The 16,639-nt window shown below is 40.9% G+C and overlaps 1 protein-coding gene across 1 annotated transcript; it reads right to left on the bottom strand.

Annotated features, from left to right (window-relative positions):
* Nucleotides 1-5,360: 5,360 nt before the first annotated feature.
* Nucleotides 5,361-15,077, bottom strand: LOC123829095 (interferon-induced protein with tetratricopeptide repeats 1-like). The gene is made up of 2 exons (XM_045854624.1): nt 14,928-15,077; nt 5,361-7,077 (listed from the first exon to the last, which is right to left on the bottom strand). The coding sequence occupies exons 1-2, from the start codon at nt 14,930-14,932 to the stop codon at nt 5,646-5,648; spliced, it is 1,437 nt and encodes a 478-aa protein (XP_045710580.1). The 5' UTR covers nt 14,933-15,077; the 3' UTR covers nt 5,361-5,645.
* Nucleotides 15,078-16,639: the final 1,562 nt, after the last annotated feature.

Raw genomic sequence — 16,639 nt, 5'->3', positions numbered from 1 at the left:
AGGTTTATACACCCCCACTCACGATTGTGTAGCGTTTGCCTTCTGTGTCCTTGCCTGAAGTGCTTCCTGTAATAGGTTCGTAAAGATGGGGGTGGTATTGGCAACCTAAGCAGAAAATGCCCAATATCCATACACTAAAATTTTTGTCCCTTTTGACTTCAATCACTCATTTAATAAATGTTATTTAAAAACTGCTAAGAGCCACACATTGTTCAGGCACTGTTGATAATGGCAATGAATAGAACAGACAAGGGATCTACCATTGTGTAATTAGACTTCATCTAGTGTGTGAGATGAAGATAAAGAACAAATAGCATTATATGGCAAAAAAAAAAAGCAAAGAGCATAAAGAGTGTAGGAGTTCAGGGTATTTTGCTGCTGTTCATATGTGGGCGAGGGAAAGTTTCACTGAGAAAGTGTGGTTGAGCAAATGAGTGGTGAATGAGTGGATGTGGGGGTGGGGAAGTATGTGCCAGGCAGGGAAACAGTAAGCAGAACAGCCTGGCGGTAGGAGCATAGTTGGCCAGCTCAGATGGTGCGCTTCCAGTGGAGGAAGCATTTCCAGTGGAAATGTTGTAAGATACAAGGTCAGAGAGGCAATGTGTGTGTGGTGGCTTGTAGGCTATTGTAATATTTATCTTAAGTAGGAAACCACATTTTAGAAAAGATACTGAATGGTTTCAGTAGAAAAATAAACCCAGAATTTTCTTCTTACCAAGAATGTAGGAAAATTTAATAGAGTTCCCATGTTTGAAACAATCTCCAGTGTCTGGATCACGTTTTTTCTTCCTTGTTCCTGTTCGTTTCCCTTCCTTTCTATCAGCTGTATGCGGGACAAGAGAAGGTCTCTGCTTGTTAAGGTTTAAATGGATAATGAGTAACAATCATTGGTAAAAATCAAAGGAAAAAACCCCTCCTAGTTGTCTACTTATATGTTTTAGAAATTCAAATTCAGAAAGACAAAAGCCATCTACAAAAATTTTAAAGAAATATGCATTTTCAGTATTGAAGAGAAGCAAAGACCTGACTATTGAGTGGGTGTTGAACATGCTGAAATCACTAGCTGGAATTTTACTATCAATCTTTGTTTTGTCTTTTCACAGACTTTCGGATTGAGTGGGTTCTTGGGCAAACCAATAGTGTATTGTCTTTTGAATTTCTTCTTATGAACATGTAAAATCCAGCAATTAGAGAAAAAGGGAAATGAAAAGTAAAATGTGGTAGCTGATGTAAATCTGCTTGGGAAACTGAAACTTAAGTAACAGGTAGTAACTCTCTGAGTTTCAGAATAAACACTGTTTCAGTAACTCTTCCAGGAGATGGGTGTCAGTCAGAGTTTCTCAGCCTTGGTACTACTGACGTGTGGGCTGGATAACTCTCTCTTGTGGCAAACAGTCCCATGCATTGAAGATGTTTATGCAGTATCCTTGCATATACCCATTAGATGTCAGTAGAACGCTGCAGTATGATCATCAAAATTGTCTCCAGCTGTTGCCAAAAGCAATTTCTTTTTGCCCTGAGGGGCAGAATTCTACTCTTCCTTCATACAAGGCAAGTTGAAAATTGCCCTTATGTATATGCCTAATTTTTAAAAAAATTATTGGTTCACAGCACAGCCTGCAAAAGACAGGAGGTAGACTTCAGTAAGAGAGGAAAAGTTGAATAGAGGTGATGTTGGAAACGGTACTGGAATTCAGGAAAAGGCCTGGATGAAAGAAAGGATGGACATCAAGGAAAATGTCAGCGAAGGCATACCCCCTTCTGTATGGGACTCCAGAGTGGAGGTGTCTATCACATTTGGTCTGTCTGGGGACAAGATACAGAGCTGTGGTCACACACCAAGGGTGGGTAATCCAAGCTGCAGTATATAGGCTAGAGATCCTGAGTCCCAATGCAGTTTCACCTCCAGCAGCATCATGAGATTGGAGACATTGGTGGGCAGAGTGATGATTGCCAAGGAGCTGGAGCCTACGATAGCATGTGGATAGCAATTGTAGCAAAAACCTGGGCTGGGATAACTATCACAGTAGTGAATGGCAGGAGCTGTGGCAAGCCCTGATTGCTGAGCACTTAGAGAAATTCTTGTGTGGAGGGAACTCTAAATAAGGACAACTGAGGTGGTCAGTCATCTACATGGGAGTGACAAGTGCCTAAAATTCAGCTATCCATTTAAAGAGTCCTCTTGGTTATAATGCCTGGATCTCCTCATGTGTAAATCTGGCAATAGTATTTTCAATACCAAAGAGCATCTGTTTTTCTGGATTTGCTGCTTGTTGTTGCTCTCTGCAAGCATCCAGGCTATCCCATACTTTAATTCTACTGAGCTCTGGGAAGTATAGAGGTGTATTGCAGAGTTGTGAAGGATGAGAGAAAGAGATGGTATTAGGTGATAAAACACACTAAGTAACCGTGATCTCTGGAGATTGTCAAACACATATCACACGAATATATTACATAATCTAGAGACTTGTTTTGCATTAATGAACTCTGCTTTCTGGATACAAAGGATGCACAGCAATACCTAGGAAGAGTTGCCTAATAGTCAAGAGAATCAACCAATTGAACAATTATTTACTTTTAATATTTCTGACTCTGGGAGAGTTGATAGTGGTTAGACTTAGCACCACACAGCCTCCTTTCCCAAGCACAAGCATTTTAAGGTATTGTTTTGGTTAAATTTAATAGATGTCTTGTTTTAGTGATAAGAAAGTTGGGAAAGTTATTTCTATATAACTCTATACTTCCCCTCAGTAATATAGATTTTGCTCACTCCAGTTCCTATAAAATTTCAGTAGTAATTCAAAACCCAGCCCAGTATTCCTGAAAATTCCTTGGGGAGTTGTATTCTCATGGATTTAGGGGTCCCCACCAAGGAAACAGCCTAAAAGCTGGTTAATATACAAAAGGATTATCCCCTAGAGCAGGGGTGTATGACCCATGGCCCATGGGCCACGTGCAGCCCAGGATGGCTATGAATACAGCCCAACACAAGATCATAAATTTACTTAAAATATTACTTCATTTTATTACTAAGTTTTATACTAAGTTTTATTACTTAGGTAGGTACATTTTCTATATTAGTGATCACAAACTTGGGACCTGCTCAATGGTTTTAAAAGATTATTGAAAGGGCCACTGAACAATTAGAGTTATTATGTGAGGATTTTCTTGCTTATCTGTGATGGTGGATATCATGAAAATTATGCATGGACCCTTTTTTTTTTTTTTTTTTGCTCATCAGTTTTTGTTAGTGTTTGTGTACTTAATGTGTGGCCCAAGACAATTCTTCTTCCAGTGTGGCCCAGAGACACCAAAAAGTTTGGACACCCCTGCCCTAGAGTCTCTGGAGGAAGTGTGGCTGTGTCGGCGCTAATTTTGTAATAGGATGCATCTGGAAAACTTAAAATATTTTAATAAAATATTATTAAAACCAGAGTTTTAATAATATTAAAACACGTGCCTGCTTGGAGCCAGGGAGATGGGCATGACTCTAACCCGTGATGCAATGTAGCCAGAGGGGCTTCCTGTGCTTGTGAGAGCAGCTTGGAGGTGGCTGCTGCGACTAACAATGACTAACAATGGCAGGTGAGAAAGAGAAGAGACCAGACCAGTGGTAGTGTGGGAGGAGTCAGAAATGGGGTTACAGGGTTACAGGGGAGGTTCCAGGCTGGGATTTAAACAAGCAGGCGGGCCACCATGAGGTTGGGGACAATGCAAGCACAGATTACTGACAGGAACCGGGGGAAGTGAGCTGCAGACTTCTGGTTTTTTCTTCTGTGAGGTGGCACTTTGGACTGGCATGCCCCGAGACTGGCCTAACTGGGCAAAGGGGGGAGGGTAGGACTGTGTTTGTGGGTGTATCTTTGTTTCTAAGGGGAGTGAGATGTAATGGCAGAATTTGACCATTAGTCTAAACCTGTATAACTTTTAATTTAAAAATTCCTTTCCTTTTTACCAAACTCTGACATTGAGAACCACAGTTCCTAGTATGGTGGCGGGCATAAAGAACCTAGAGTAACAAAAGACCCCTCAGGGGCAGAGGGGTGTTTCTGTAACAATTTCAGTCCAACGAAACCTATTTCACACTTCTGACATACAGAACTTTCAGATAATAAATCTGTGTGTTTTTACGCCACCAAGTTTGTGATGATTTGTTATAGCCACAATAGGAAATTAATATATCCTCCCCAAACCCATACAGCAATGAGAAAACAATAACATTGCTTCCTTCTCAAAAAAGATTTTTTAAATTTTATTTTAGAGAAAGGGAGGGAGAGAAACAGCAATGTGTGAGAGAAACATCTATCTGTGGCTCTTCACCTGCCCCCAACCAGGAAACTGGCCCTCAGCCCGGGCCCTGTGCCCTATGGTGTGTGGAATGGCACCCAGCCCACTGAGCCACACCCGTTGGGGCAACATTGCTTTCTTATTTTTCTTTTTAAAAGTATTTTTTGTTGTACATTGACCTTTAACAAAATGTCACAATCAAAGGTGATCGCCATGAATGACTTCTCAGATCATTTAGCAACTGTTGCATATTTTTTGATATAACTATATCAATATCAGCAAATGACTGAATACATAGAGCATCAAATAAACTGGCCCAAAACAAGAGGAAGTGTTTGCAATGTTAACAATGAACCAAATTTCAAGCGTTTTCATGGAGATGGCTGACCTTTAATCTAAACTGTCCTTGTTTTACCGTCTGTGTCTCACTAGATTGTAAACTACATGAGGTTTCAGCAAAATGTCCGGTTTGTTCACCATAGGAAAGCACGATTTTCCACCCCCCAAATATGGGACATTATTTTGACCTAAGGCAGTTGAAAGCAGATATAAGAAAAGCTCTCTCTGCCCATCACTCATCTGCCTAAAAGGAATACATAAGTCATGAAGGTGACCCACCTCTCCCACGAGGAAAGACAAAAGTCTATCACCTGAGACACCCCAGTCACTATGAAAGGAATCTGCATACCAAACCCTCTTAACTAGCGTCTAGCTGTCTTCCAGTAGTTTTCCCCAAATATTTACCCTCCTACAATTTGCCAACCTAGAAACTCAAACTTCTTTTCCTTTGACTTAGTATTTCTTTGAAAATTTCTTGTTCTTTTGTTAAGATGCTATATAAGCCCAAGTTTAACCACATCTTTGAGTTACTCATCACTGGGTATTGCCATGTATATGTGAGATGCACATGTTAATACACTTTTGTTTTCCTCTTGTTTTTCTGCTTTTTGTTAAGTCTAACTATGGGGCTGCAGCCAATGAACCTAAGATGGGTAGAGGAATAATAATTTTTCCTCCCCTATGTCCCCGTAGTATGTTTGGTATCTAGCACTGAAAACCATTCACAAAATGAATTAATCATTTTACTTTATGTATTTTATTTGCTACAAATCTATGTAACAAATTGTTACTTCTACTATGTAACATTCACAGAGGAATGGTTTATGTCTGTCTTCCTCTCTCTCATACACAGAAGCATATATATCCTGTTTCACTATTTTCTGAATACAACTCATACTGGATCAGGTGTGAGTAATTGCTCAAAAAATGCATGTTTCTGGAGGCAGCACACAGAAGAGATGGTTAGTACATGTTAACCTAAAATCAGATGGAATGTGAAACCATTCATATTTCAGCATCTAAGGAACATGTCCCACAGAGTTCTCAGAGGCAGCAGCCAGCTTCAGGGCCCGCTCGTACCACTCCAGGGCTTCGTGCATTTCTCCTTTCAATTTGCAGACAAACCCGAGGATGCTCAAGCTTTCTACGTCTGCTTCATTTCTTCGAAGTTTCTTTAAAACCAGTTTCTCCAAAGCACTGAGACTTCTATTGCTTGTAAATGATGAGTTTTCTTTGTTTATTGCTTTTAAATAATAGATAATAGCATCAGCTTCAGATTTCCTGTGGAATTCATTAAATCGGCCATAGTGGAAATACATATCTTGCAGTTTTTCTTTTTCAATTGATTTCATGCTGAACACTGTTTTATAAGCATCTTCAGCTTTTCTGTAGTTTCCTGCTTCCAGGTACATATCTGCTAAGTGAACATAAGCAATTTCCATGGTTGGCTTTTGTTCCAGAGCAAATTCTAAATGAGATATAGCTAATTTTATTATTCTGTCAATACATTCTCTATCCCGCCCTCTAGGCTGCCTGTTGGTACCTTTCTTCATTTGAAAAACTTGTGATCTATAGCAAAGCCCTATCTGGTGATGCAGGAAGGCAGAGGAGGGTGTTGCCCGCAAAGCCATTTTTAAGAGGTGAAGAGCTTTATCTACAGAGCCTTTTCTTCGGTAAAACTTGGCTGCATATCGATAGACGTAGGTTTGAGAAGACATGCTGGTCAGTGCTTCTTCAATGTACTTCTCTCCCTCAGCTTCTTGTCCAATGTCCTGAAGCTTCAAAGCAAGGAGTGCTTTCATATATGCATCCTCTGGATTTAGCTCGATGGCCCGTTTGAGGGTTTGCAGACAAAATGCCTCACCAGGATGTGGCACTTTGATGAATCCATCCAGACGATAGACAGCAATTGCATACCCAGTGTTGAATTCTGGGTGTTCAGGGTCCACTTCCAGAGCCTTTTCAAAGCAGGCTTTAGCCCGTTCATAGTTCTTTCCTCCACACTTCAGCAAGGCCCATCCTTCCTCACAGTCCATGTGTGGACTCTCCACTGTGTAGCACAAGGGGCTGGCAAACTCCTTGCAAGTGCTTTCCACCTTGTCCAAATACATCTGGGCTTCCTCCAGTTGGCCCATGTGGTAGTACAGCCAGGCGTAGTTGCCCCAGGTAACCAGTCTTCTCACGTGTGCTTGGCCATCCTGTTCTGTCTGGACCAAGTCTTCAGCCTGTTTCAAGCTCTGCAGGGCTTCCTTATTCTGGCCTTTCAGGTGTTGCACATAGGCCAGGAGGTTGTGTACTGACACATTAAACTTTGTGTCTAGGAACTCAATTTCATCGAAGACCCTGTTTTCTAAATCAGCGATTTCAACATCTTCAATGAGAAACTTCCATGTAAAATGGCATCTCAGCTGCTCCAGCCTATCTTTGAGCTGATCTTCCTCAGAAGTCTTACTGTGAAAACACAAGGAAATTTTTTGTGTTAATTGAGGCACCACAAATGGAAATAAGTCAGATAAATCACTTCACATTTATAGGTTAGCCTGGAAAAGGACACAGCTGCCTCATTTTTTCTTTTTCTTTTTTTTTAGAGTTCCTCTATAGTTAACCCTTGAGCAACACAGGTAGAACTTGTAGGCTCACTTATATATATCTGGATTTGTTTCAGTATAGTCAGTCCTTCCTATCAGGGGTTTCACATACAGGGATCCAACCAATTGTGGTTGAACACACCACTGTGTTTGATCTGTGGTTGGTTGAATCCGTGGATATGAGGGCTGACTGTTGACTTTAAGGTTATCGTGAGTTTTCGACTGTGTAGGGGTGGGGGTTGGGGCTGGGCTTCGCATCCCTATCTTCTGCCTGTTCAAGGGTCAACTGTATTTCTAAGACCTGCATGGAGTTTGAATGCAATTTACTTGGCTCCATAGGCTGGCTCCAGCACTTTTTCTCCAAGTAACCTCTTTGTGCCTCAATGTCCTATTTGTAAAATAGGGATAATAATAGTTCTTATGACACTGGGTTTGGTGAGGAATAATAAGCCACATGTGCAAAGCACGTAGCGCACATTACGTGTTATATACTCGTTTCCTGGCCCTGACCAGGTAGCTCCAATGATTACAACATTGGCTGGATACACCAATGTTGCTGGTTCAATCTCTGATCAGGGCACATACAAGAAGCCACCAATGAATGCATAAATAAGTGGAACAGCAAACTGATGTCTCTCTCTCTCTCTCTCTCTCTCTCTCTCTCCCTCTCTCTCCAAATCAATAAATAAATGTTTTAAAACAGAGTTTTCTATTTTCCTACTAATTCAATTTGAACAGAATGCAGGTAGAAGTGCAGCACCTCAGGACCTTAGTCTGCAGATTATTCAAGAAGATAGGACCACTAAAAAGAGATAATTTTGACTAAGTACTTTTCCCACTAATTATTTGAAAATAATCATAATTACACAGAGAGCAAAGGGAACACATAGTTTTAGTGCACACTTCAGCAAGTTTCTTCTAATGATTACATCTTACACAATTATAGTATAATATCAAAGTTAGGAAATTGAAATTGGTATAATATGTGCATAGTTCTATGTCATTTTATCACATGAATGAATCCCGGGAACCACCACCACCATCAAGATACAGAGCTCTCTGATCATCACAGATGTCTCCCTTCTACTGTCCCTTTACAGTCACATCTGTCTTCTCCTTCCCTGTTGAGAAATCCACAACCTCTGATAACCACTAATTTGTTCTTTATTTCTGTAATGTTGTCATTTCAAGAGTGTCACATAGATGGAATCACGTAGTGCATTACATTGGAGATTGTCTTTTTTTCCCTTATCATTGACACTTTAGTTGTTTCCAGTTTGAGCCTGTTATAAATAAATGTTCTATGAATACTTTCTATAGGCTTTTGTCTATACAAACAAACAAACAAAATACATTTTTATTTCTCAGGGGAAAATCACCATGGGTGCAACAGCAAAGTCATATGATATGTGTGTGCTCACATTTTCCAGAAATGGCTAAACTTGGTGGACTTAAAGGGATAGACTGACAGCAATATGGCCATAGTAGGGGACTTGAGCACCCCACTGACCACACTGGATACATCTTCCAGACAAAAAATCAGCAAGAAAACAGGGACCCTAACAACACACTAGATCTCATAGGTTTAACTGATATTTACAGAACATGTCAATCCAAAGCAGCACAATGTACATTTTTTTTCAAGTGCACATGGAACGTTCTCACACAGAGACCACATGTTAGGACACAAATAAGTCTTCATGAATTCAACAAGATTGAAATTATATCCAGCAGCTTCTCCGGTCATAATGGCATGAAACTAGAAATCAAGTATGGAAAAAAAGAACATTCAAACACATTGAGTTGAAATAACATCTTATTAAACAATGAATGGGTTACCAATGAGATCAAAGAACAAGGAAAACATGCCTGGAAACAAAGGAAATGAACACACACACAACAACCCAAAATACACAGGACACAGTAAGAGTAGTCCTCAGAGGGAAGTTCATAGACCTGAAGAAGCAAGAAAAATATAATATAAACAATCTAACCCAACACTTAAAACAACTGGAAAAAGAACAACAAAAGCCATGGGTAAGTAGGAAGGAAATAATAAAAATCAGAGGAAAAATAAATGACATAGAGACAAAAAACAAAAGAAAACATCAATGAAAGTAAGAGCTGGTTCTTTAAAAATATAAACAAGATTGATGAAGCCAGTCTCATCAAGAAACAAAGAGAGAAGACCAGTACATCAAATCAGAAATGAAAGCAGCAATGTAACAACTGACATCACAGAAAGGACTGGACGATAACACTAAAACAATTATATGCCCACAAAATGCACAACGTGGGAAAATGGACAAATTCCTAGCAACATACGATCTTCCAAAAGTCAATCAGGAGAATCAGAAAACCTGAATAGACAGATAATAAGTAATGAAATTGAAGCAGGAGTCAAAAACTCCCAGCAAACAAAAGTCATGGGCCGAATGGCTTCACAGGTGAATTTTATCAAATATTCAAAGAAGAATTAAAACCTTTCCTCAAAAGATTACAAAAAAATTCAGAAGGAGGGAAGACGTCCAAGCTCTTTTTACAAGGCTGGCATTGTCCTAATTCTAAAATCAGATAAAGATACTACAAAGAAAGAAAATCATAGGCCAATACCCTTGATGAGCATAGATGTGAGAGAGAAAAATCAATTGATTGTCTCCCTTCTACGCTGTGACAGGGATGGAACCCACAGCCTTTTTGTGTGCGGGAATGTACAACATGACCAAGTGGGATTTATCAGGGGGCTGCAAGTTTGCTTTAACATTAACAAATTGAAAAATGTAGTACATCACATTAAAAAAAGTAGGATAAAAAATCACATGCCCCTATCAGTACATGCAGAAAACGTATTCAATAAATTCCAGCACCCATTTTTGACAAAACTCTCAGCAAAGTGGGAATAGAAGTATCATACCTCAAAATAATAAAGGTCATGTATGAAAAACTTACAGTAAAATCATCCTTAATGGCCAAAAAATTAAAAGTATTTCCCCTAAGACAAAAAAACAAGACAGACATGTCTCACAACAAAGAAAGGCTCAGGACCAGATGGCTTCACTAGTAAATTCCACCATACATTTTAAGTGTCAGGAGCTCAGATGAGTTGGGAGGGAGAGACAGTTGAACTTCCAGGGGTCAGAGTAGACAATTAAAGCACCCAGCCCAAAATGAAAGTGTTTTGCCTTCAATTGTTACTGTGATGGTATCAATGAGAGTGCACAATGGAGAATATGCCAAATCCCCTGTTCCATCTCCCTACCCCAGCCTCCAGCATGGTACACAGGCTGAAGTTCAGGTAGATCAGCACAGATGTGACTGAGAGGCCTGAACAAAACTTTCTGGCAGTTAATGGACCCTGAAGTCTGAGGAAGGGTGGGGTTAAGTGCTAGGAGTGGAAAAGTACTGGGTTCTGAGCATAGTGGGGTAAAGAGTCTTCAAGTTTTCCCTCTCCTCTCCCCTCTATGGAAGTCTCAGCAGAAGTGTCTGAAGAGTAGCTCTGATCAAGGCCTCAAACAAAGGAGCCAAGGAGTGAGGGTGCCTGTCCTAGGATGCAGAAAAGTGAGAGGCATGTGAAGCCAGAGAGGACCTGCGTCACTGACTAACCTCCCTTCAGACACAGCAGTCCATTGGCTGTGCACCAAGTGTGCTGTGTGAAAGCCTTCCCCTGTGACACCAGTCAGGAGAACCCTTGTAATTTCCTATGGTCGGGCCTAAAATAATTCACATGGGGACTTTCAACCAGGACTTGGACTCTTCTTTAAAAAAAAACACACACCAAAACTCTCCAAAAAATTAAATAGAGAGAACGCTATGCTTTCACACTCACAAATTCTAGGAGGCCAGCATTACTCTGATACCAAATGAAGATAAGAAGCAAATTAAACTATGACCAATTTCTCATACAAATGTTCATGCAAAATCCTCAACAAAACACTGGCACACTGAATTTAACAGCTTAATAAAAGGATTATACACCCTGACCAAATAGGATTTATTCCTGGAATGGAGGAATGGCTTCAATGTATGAAAATCAGTCAGTTTAATATACATTAACAGAATGAATGGAAAAAAACAACATCAGCATCTCAGTTAACGCAGAAAAAGCATTTGACAAAAATTCACTACCCTTTTATAATGCAAGCACTCAAAATACTATAATAGTGTGGCAGGATGGCCCGGACCGCCGCCATCTTAGGTAGACCGCCCTCTTAAGCCGGAGCAGGAATTGTTTTGTCAGCGCGCTAACTTCCGCATTCTGCTTCTGAAATCCGCTTCCCGCCAGAAACAGCGCTCCTCCCCTCTCCAGCTGCCGCCTTTACAGCAAGTATATAAGCAAGCCCCAGATTGGGCTGGGGCCCAGAATTTGGAGACTGCCTCCTCTGGGTGCGCATGCGTGAATAAATCTCCACTTCGTAAACTGAAGCTGAGTTGCTTTTCTGTAACAACAGAGGGAAACTACCACAACATAACAAATGCCATCTATTACAAGTCCACGGCTAGCATCACACTCAGTGGTGAGGGGTTGAAAACTTCTGTAAGATGAGGAACAAGGTAAGGATGTTTGTTTGTGTCACTTTTATTCAACACAGCCCTGGAAGTTCTAGTCAGAGCAATGAGTCAAGAAAAAATATACACATCTACATTGGAATGGAAGAAGTAAGTATATATCTGTTCAAAAACTGTGTGATTTTGTACATGGAGAATCCTAAATATTACACACAAAAACTGTTAGAACTGATAAAAAACTTTTAGCAAAATAGTAGTATACAAAATCACGCAAAAATCACTTGTTTCTATACACTAGCAAGAACTATGTAGAAAGGAAAACAGTTCTATTTACAACAGCATCAGAAAGAATAAAATATTAAGAAATAAACTTTTGTAAGGAGGCAAAGACACTACACTGAACACTACAACACATTACTGAAGAAAATGAAGAAAGATGCAAATAAAAGGAAAGGCAGATGGGAAGATGTAAATTGTTAAGATGTAAATACCACACAAAGCAATCTACACATTCAATGCAATTCCCATAAAAGTTCCAATGATTTTTTTTTTTTTTGCAGAAATAGAAAAATGCATTTTAAAATTAATCTGGAATTTACTCTGGCTGCTGTGGTTCAGTGGATTGAGTGCCAGCCTGCAAACCAAAGGGCCACTGGTTCAATTCCCAGTCCAGGCATATGCCTGGGTTGCAGACCAGATCCCCAGTATGGGGTGAGTGAGAAGCAACTGTACATTGCTGTTTCTCTTCTGCTCTTTCTCCCTTCCTTCCCCTGTCTTTAAAAATAAGTAAATAAATAAAATCTTGAAAAAAAATTAAAATTCACATGGAATCTCAAGGAATCTCAAATAGGCCTAGCAATCTTGAAAAAACAAAACAAAACACAAAGTTGGAGGTCTAACACTTTCTTGATTTCAAAACTTACTACAAGCTATAGTAATCAAAATAGTGTGGAACTGGCATATATACAGGCATATATAGAAGTGGAATGGAAGAGAGAACCCAGAGATACACCTTCACATATGGTTGTATTAGCAGCGAGTGCTACCATAACAAAGTACCATAGACAAGGTGGTCTAACCAAAAGAAATGTCCATTTTCATAGTTGTGGAGACTGGAAATCCTAGATCAAAGTGCCCACTTTGGTTCTGGGTGAGAACTCTCTTTTGGCCTCTGCACATGGCCTTTCCTCCATGGTGCATGGTGTGGGTAAAAGACTGCTCTTCCTATTCTTACAGGGACCCCCAACCCTGTAGGAATAAGGATCTACCCTTATGACCTCACTTAGCCTTTTTTTACAGGCCCTATTTCCAAATCAAGTTACATTGGGATTAGGGCTTCAAAGTAGGGATCGAGGGGATACAATTTAGTCCATAAGAACAGTCAAATGATTTTGGACACATGTGCCAAGACCACTTAATGGAGAGAAAAAATCAGTGTTTCAACAAATGTGTTGGGAAAAGTGGATCTTCACGTGCAGAAGGATGAAATTGGACCCTTACTTCACAGCAAAAGGAACAACAAAAGGCACTCAGAAGCGATCAAAGACCTAAATGTAAGGTCAAAAACTATGAAAATATTAGAAGAAAGCACAGGGGAAAAGCTCCAGGACATTGTATTTGGCAATGATGTCTTGCATATGATACCAAAAGCACAGGCAACAAAAGTAGAAATAGATAAGTTGGACATCCTCAAAACTGAAAACTTTTATGCATCAAAGGACACTATTTATGGAGAAAAAAACTCACAGAATGGGAAAAATTTATTTGCAAATCATGTCTGGTAAGGGATTGATATCCAGACTATATAAGCAGCACTTACAAATCAAGAACAGCAGCAACCAAAAAGAAACACCTGATTTAAAAAAATGGGCAAAGGATGAGAGTGGACAATTTCTCCAAAGAAGAAATTGTCCAAGAAGCACATGAAAAGATGTTTGACATCACCAATCATTAGTGAAATGCAACTCAAAACCACCATACAACACCACTTCACACTCATTAGGATGGCTACTGTTAAAATAAGAAGAGCAGAAAATAAAGTCTTGGTGAGGGTATGGAGACAGTAGAACCCTTGTGCGCGGTGGGGATGTGAAATGGGGCAGTTGCTGTGGAAAATGGTGGTGACTCCTCAGGAAATTAAGCATGCAATTACCATGGGATTCAGTCATTCCAGTCCTGGAAATACACCCAAAATAAGTGACAATAGAAACTCAAACAGGTATCTGAATACTTGTATTCCTAACAGCATTACTCACAATAGACAAAAGGTGGAAGCAACGCAAATGTCCTTCAGTGGATGAATGGACAAACAAAATGCGGTGTATACATACAAGGCAATATTATTCAACCTTCAAAGGCCTCTCACTGGGCATTTTCTGAAACTTCTGCCTCTTCAAAATTTTACCTATTTGAGCACTGAGGGGGAATTTGCAGATCAATATTGATTTTAATGTCTTTCCTTTTTAATCTGCTGATATCAGGAATTACTGGAATGTAGATTCAGTGTGGACAGTATAGAAATTCCCACATTAGGTCCTTTAGCTAAGGAGCATAGGGATGTTCTCCAGTGCAGAACTCCAGCCAAGCCCCTGGGACAGGAGGAAATCAGGGACCCTGCAGACCACCTGGCTGTTGATCTTAAATGCAGTCTCACTGGATTGGCCTCCCATAGCAACTCAGCCATGCAGAGAGGGAGACAGGAAGCCTACAGAAGGCTTGTTTTCTAGGCAGTGAGCTTTCCCACCACATCCCCACAATGTTTCCCCCACACATCTGACGACCTCTCCACTGTGGGTCCCTTGGCTGTGTAGTCCTGCAGCTCCTCCATGGTGAGGAGCCTCTAAAAGCAGTGTCTCTATCCCAACCATCTGGGTCTTGCCTCCTTATGTCAGACAGAGGTGAGTTTGGTGGAAAGTAACATCAGAGATTGGGATCATCTTCTTCTGCAAAATTCCTTTGCCCTTTCCCTCCTCTTCTTAGGCTTTAACATGAGGTAAGCTTCCTCAGGACGATGCTAACAAAAATGAAAATGCCTGAAGTAATAAAACAGTTTATGTGTGTGTATGAATGTGCACACTCAGTGCACACACAAATGCCCAAACAGAAGTGTGAGAAAGCTTGACATCATGGAAACTAAGTCTGTTCAGACAGTAACGATGAACATTTTGTTCAAAAAGTTAGAAAGACAGAGAAGCAAGCAACCCTTACCTCATTGTTGCTGTGAATCAGGCAGCAGTAGCACTGTGCTTGCTTTGCTGGAAGGTCTGCTCTGAGATCTGCAAGCTTGTGTAGGAGATTTTCCAAAGTATTTATGCCCCAGGGCAGGGCTATATAAGGAAGGGAAACAGCAACTAATCAGGAAACTTGTGGGCGTGTCATTGCAAGAACAACTAGGAAACAGAAACTGGAAAGTGAAACTCACCATGGTCACAGTTCCTGCCCCCTGCAGGGACAAACAGAAACAACCATTGTTTTCTTTTGAGGAGAAGATGAGGAACAGTTTTTGTGATACCCGAATTCCTCTCTCAGCTTCTATACCAAGCAGAACTAGAGAGGTCTGGGAGCTAGAAGTTGTCAGCTATGCCCTGTCTGCTGACCCTGGAGCCAGGGACCCCTTGACAATTGGCTGTGTGAACTTGCCAAGGTCATGCTCAGATTTGTGCCTGTGTGCTCATCTGGAAACAGAATTTGCTCATTTTATAGTATACAATTCTGCCAGTCTCTAAACTGGGGCCTTAACCCAGCTTCCCTCCTATTTTCTGAGAGTGAAGTTGTATCTTAATTATTCTGTGCCTTTGCATACCCTTCTGGAGAATCAACGACAATAAGAGGCCCGTAACCTCTTGATTATACTCAGGCACAGAGAAATGCATGTGCTGTCATATTGAGACTTTAAACAAAACGTTAGTCCTGAATGATAGTATTTTCTTATTTTTAATGCTCAGTGTTGTAGTTATATAATGTGTCCTTGTTCAGCAAATGTGGTGGCACATTGTGTAAGAGTGCTGTCCAGCCCTCCAGGTGCCCGTGGCACTGGGGCTTGGATGTCATCTTCTGTACCTGTGGTGTTTGTAGTGAGAGGTGGAGAAAAATAAGTGCTGAGACTGGGATCCTGGGTACAGGTTAGTCTGCTATTTCTGCTGCCTGCCCAGGTCCTCTTTCTCCCTATTTTTGATTGGACATTGCCTCACTCTCCTGATACTTTAGAAAAGTGGAGTTTCCGCAGCAGGTTTGCAACACAAACTAATACTACACCACAGCTGATCTTGTCACAGGGAAGTGCTTATTGCGCGTGGGTCACCGGCCAGCAGTGACCATGGAACGCTGTGGATGGCTCGACGATAACAACACATGCACAGAGACAAGCTAGTTTCTGTGGGGAAGTAGGGACAGAATGGCCACCCCCCCTAGTGGGGAGCTCGCCGATTTATAGTCCATACCTGCTTTTATTGGGCTCATTTTGCATAATAATTCAGGTAAAGTACAGTACTCATTAGGGGAAGTAAGGAACTATAGAAAACAAAGAACTCTGCCGGTCTATTGAGTTGGGGGTCAAAGAGCTGTAAGACTGAGGAACAAACTAACTTCCTCCTAAGACCCTTCTCATTCAACTGAGAGCATTCTAAACAAAGAAGGTTTCACAGTAATTTACATATTCTTTCTTAGGCCTGATCACCCTGGGGAATCCGCACTTCTCAGTACTGAGCTGCACCACCCTGTCATTGTTTCAGGCTTAGGTGGAGCAAGGGAACTAAGGCAACCAAGAGATAAGGAGATTTTCTCCCAGACGATGAGAACTCAGACTTTACCAAAGCCGAGGAGCGAGGGTCCATCACCCCCTTTTGCTGCAGCCCCCCAAGTCCTTCTTTTGGGGGGCCTCCCAAAGTGATCGTGCCAGGCTTAGGTCGTTCCCCCCATGG

The sequence above is a fragment of the Phyllostomus hastatus genome, unplaced genomic scaffold (assembly GCF_019186645.2).
Source record: "Phyllostomus hastatus isolate PE091 unplaced genomic scaffold, TTU_PhHast_1.1 phas_scaffold_1066, whole genome shotgun sequence".
Classification (NCBI taxonomy): Eukaryota; Metazoa; Chordata; class Mammalia; order Chiroptera; family Phyllostomidae; genus Phyllostomus; species Phyllostomus hastatus.
This window is presented reverse-complemented; position numbering and strand designations above follow the sequence as displayed.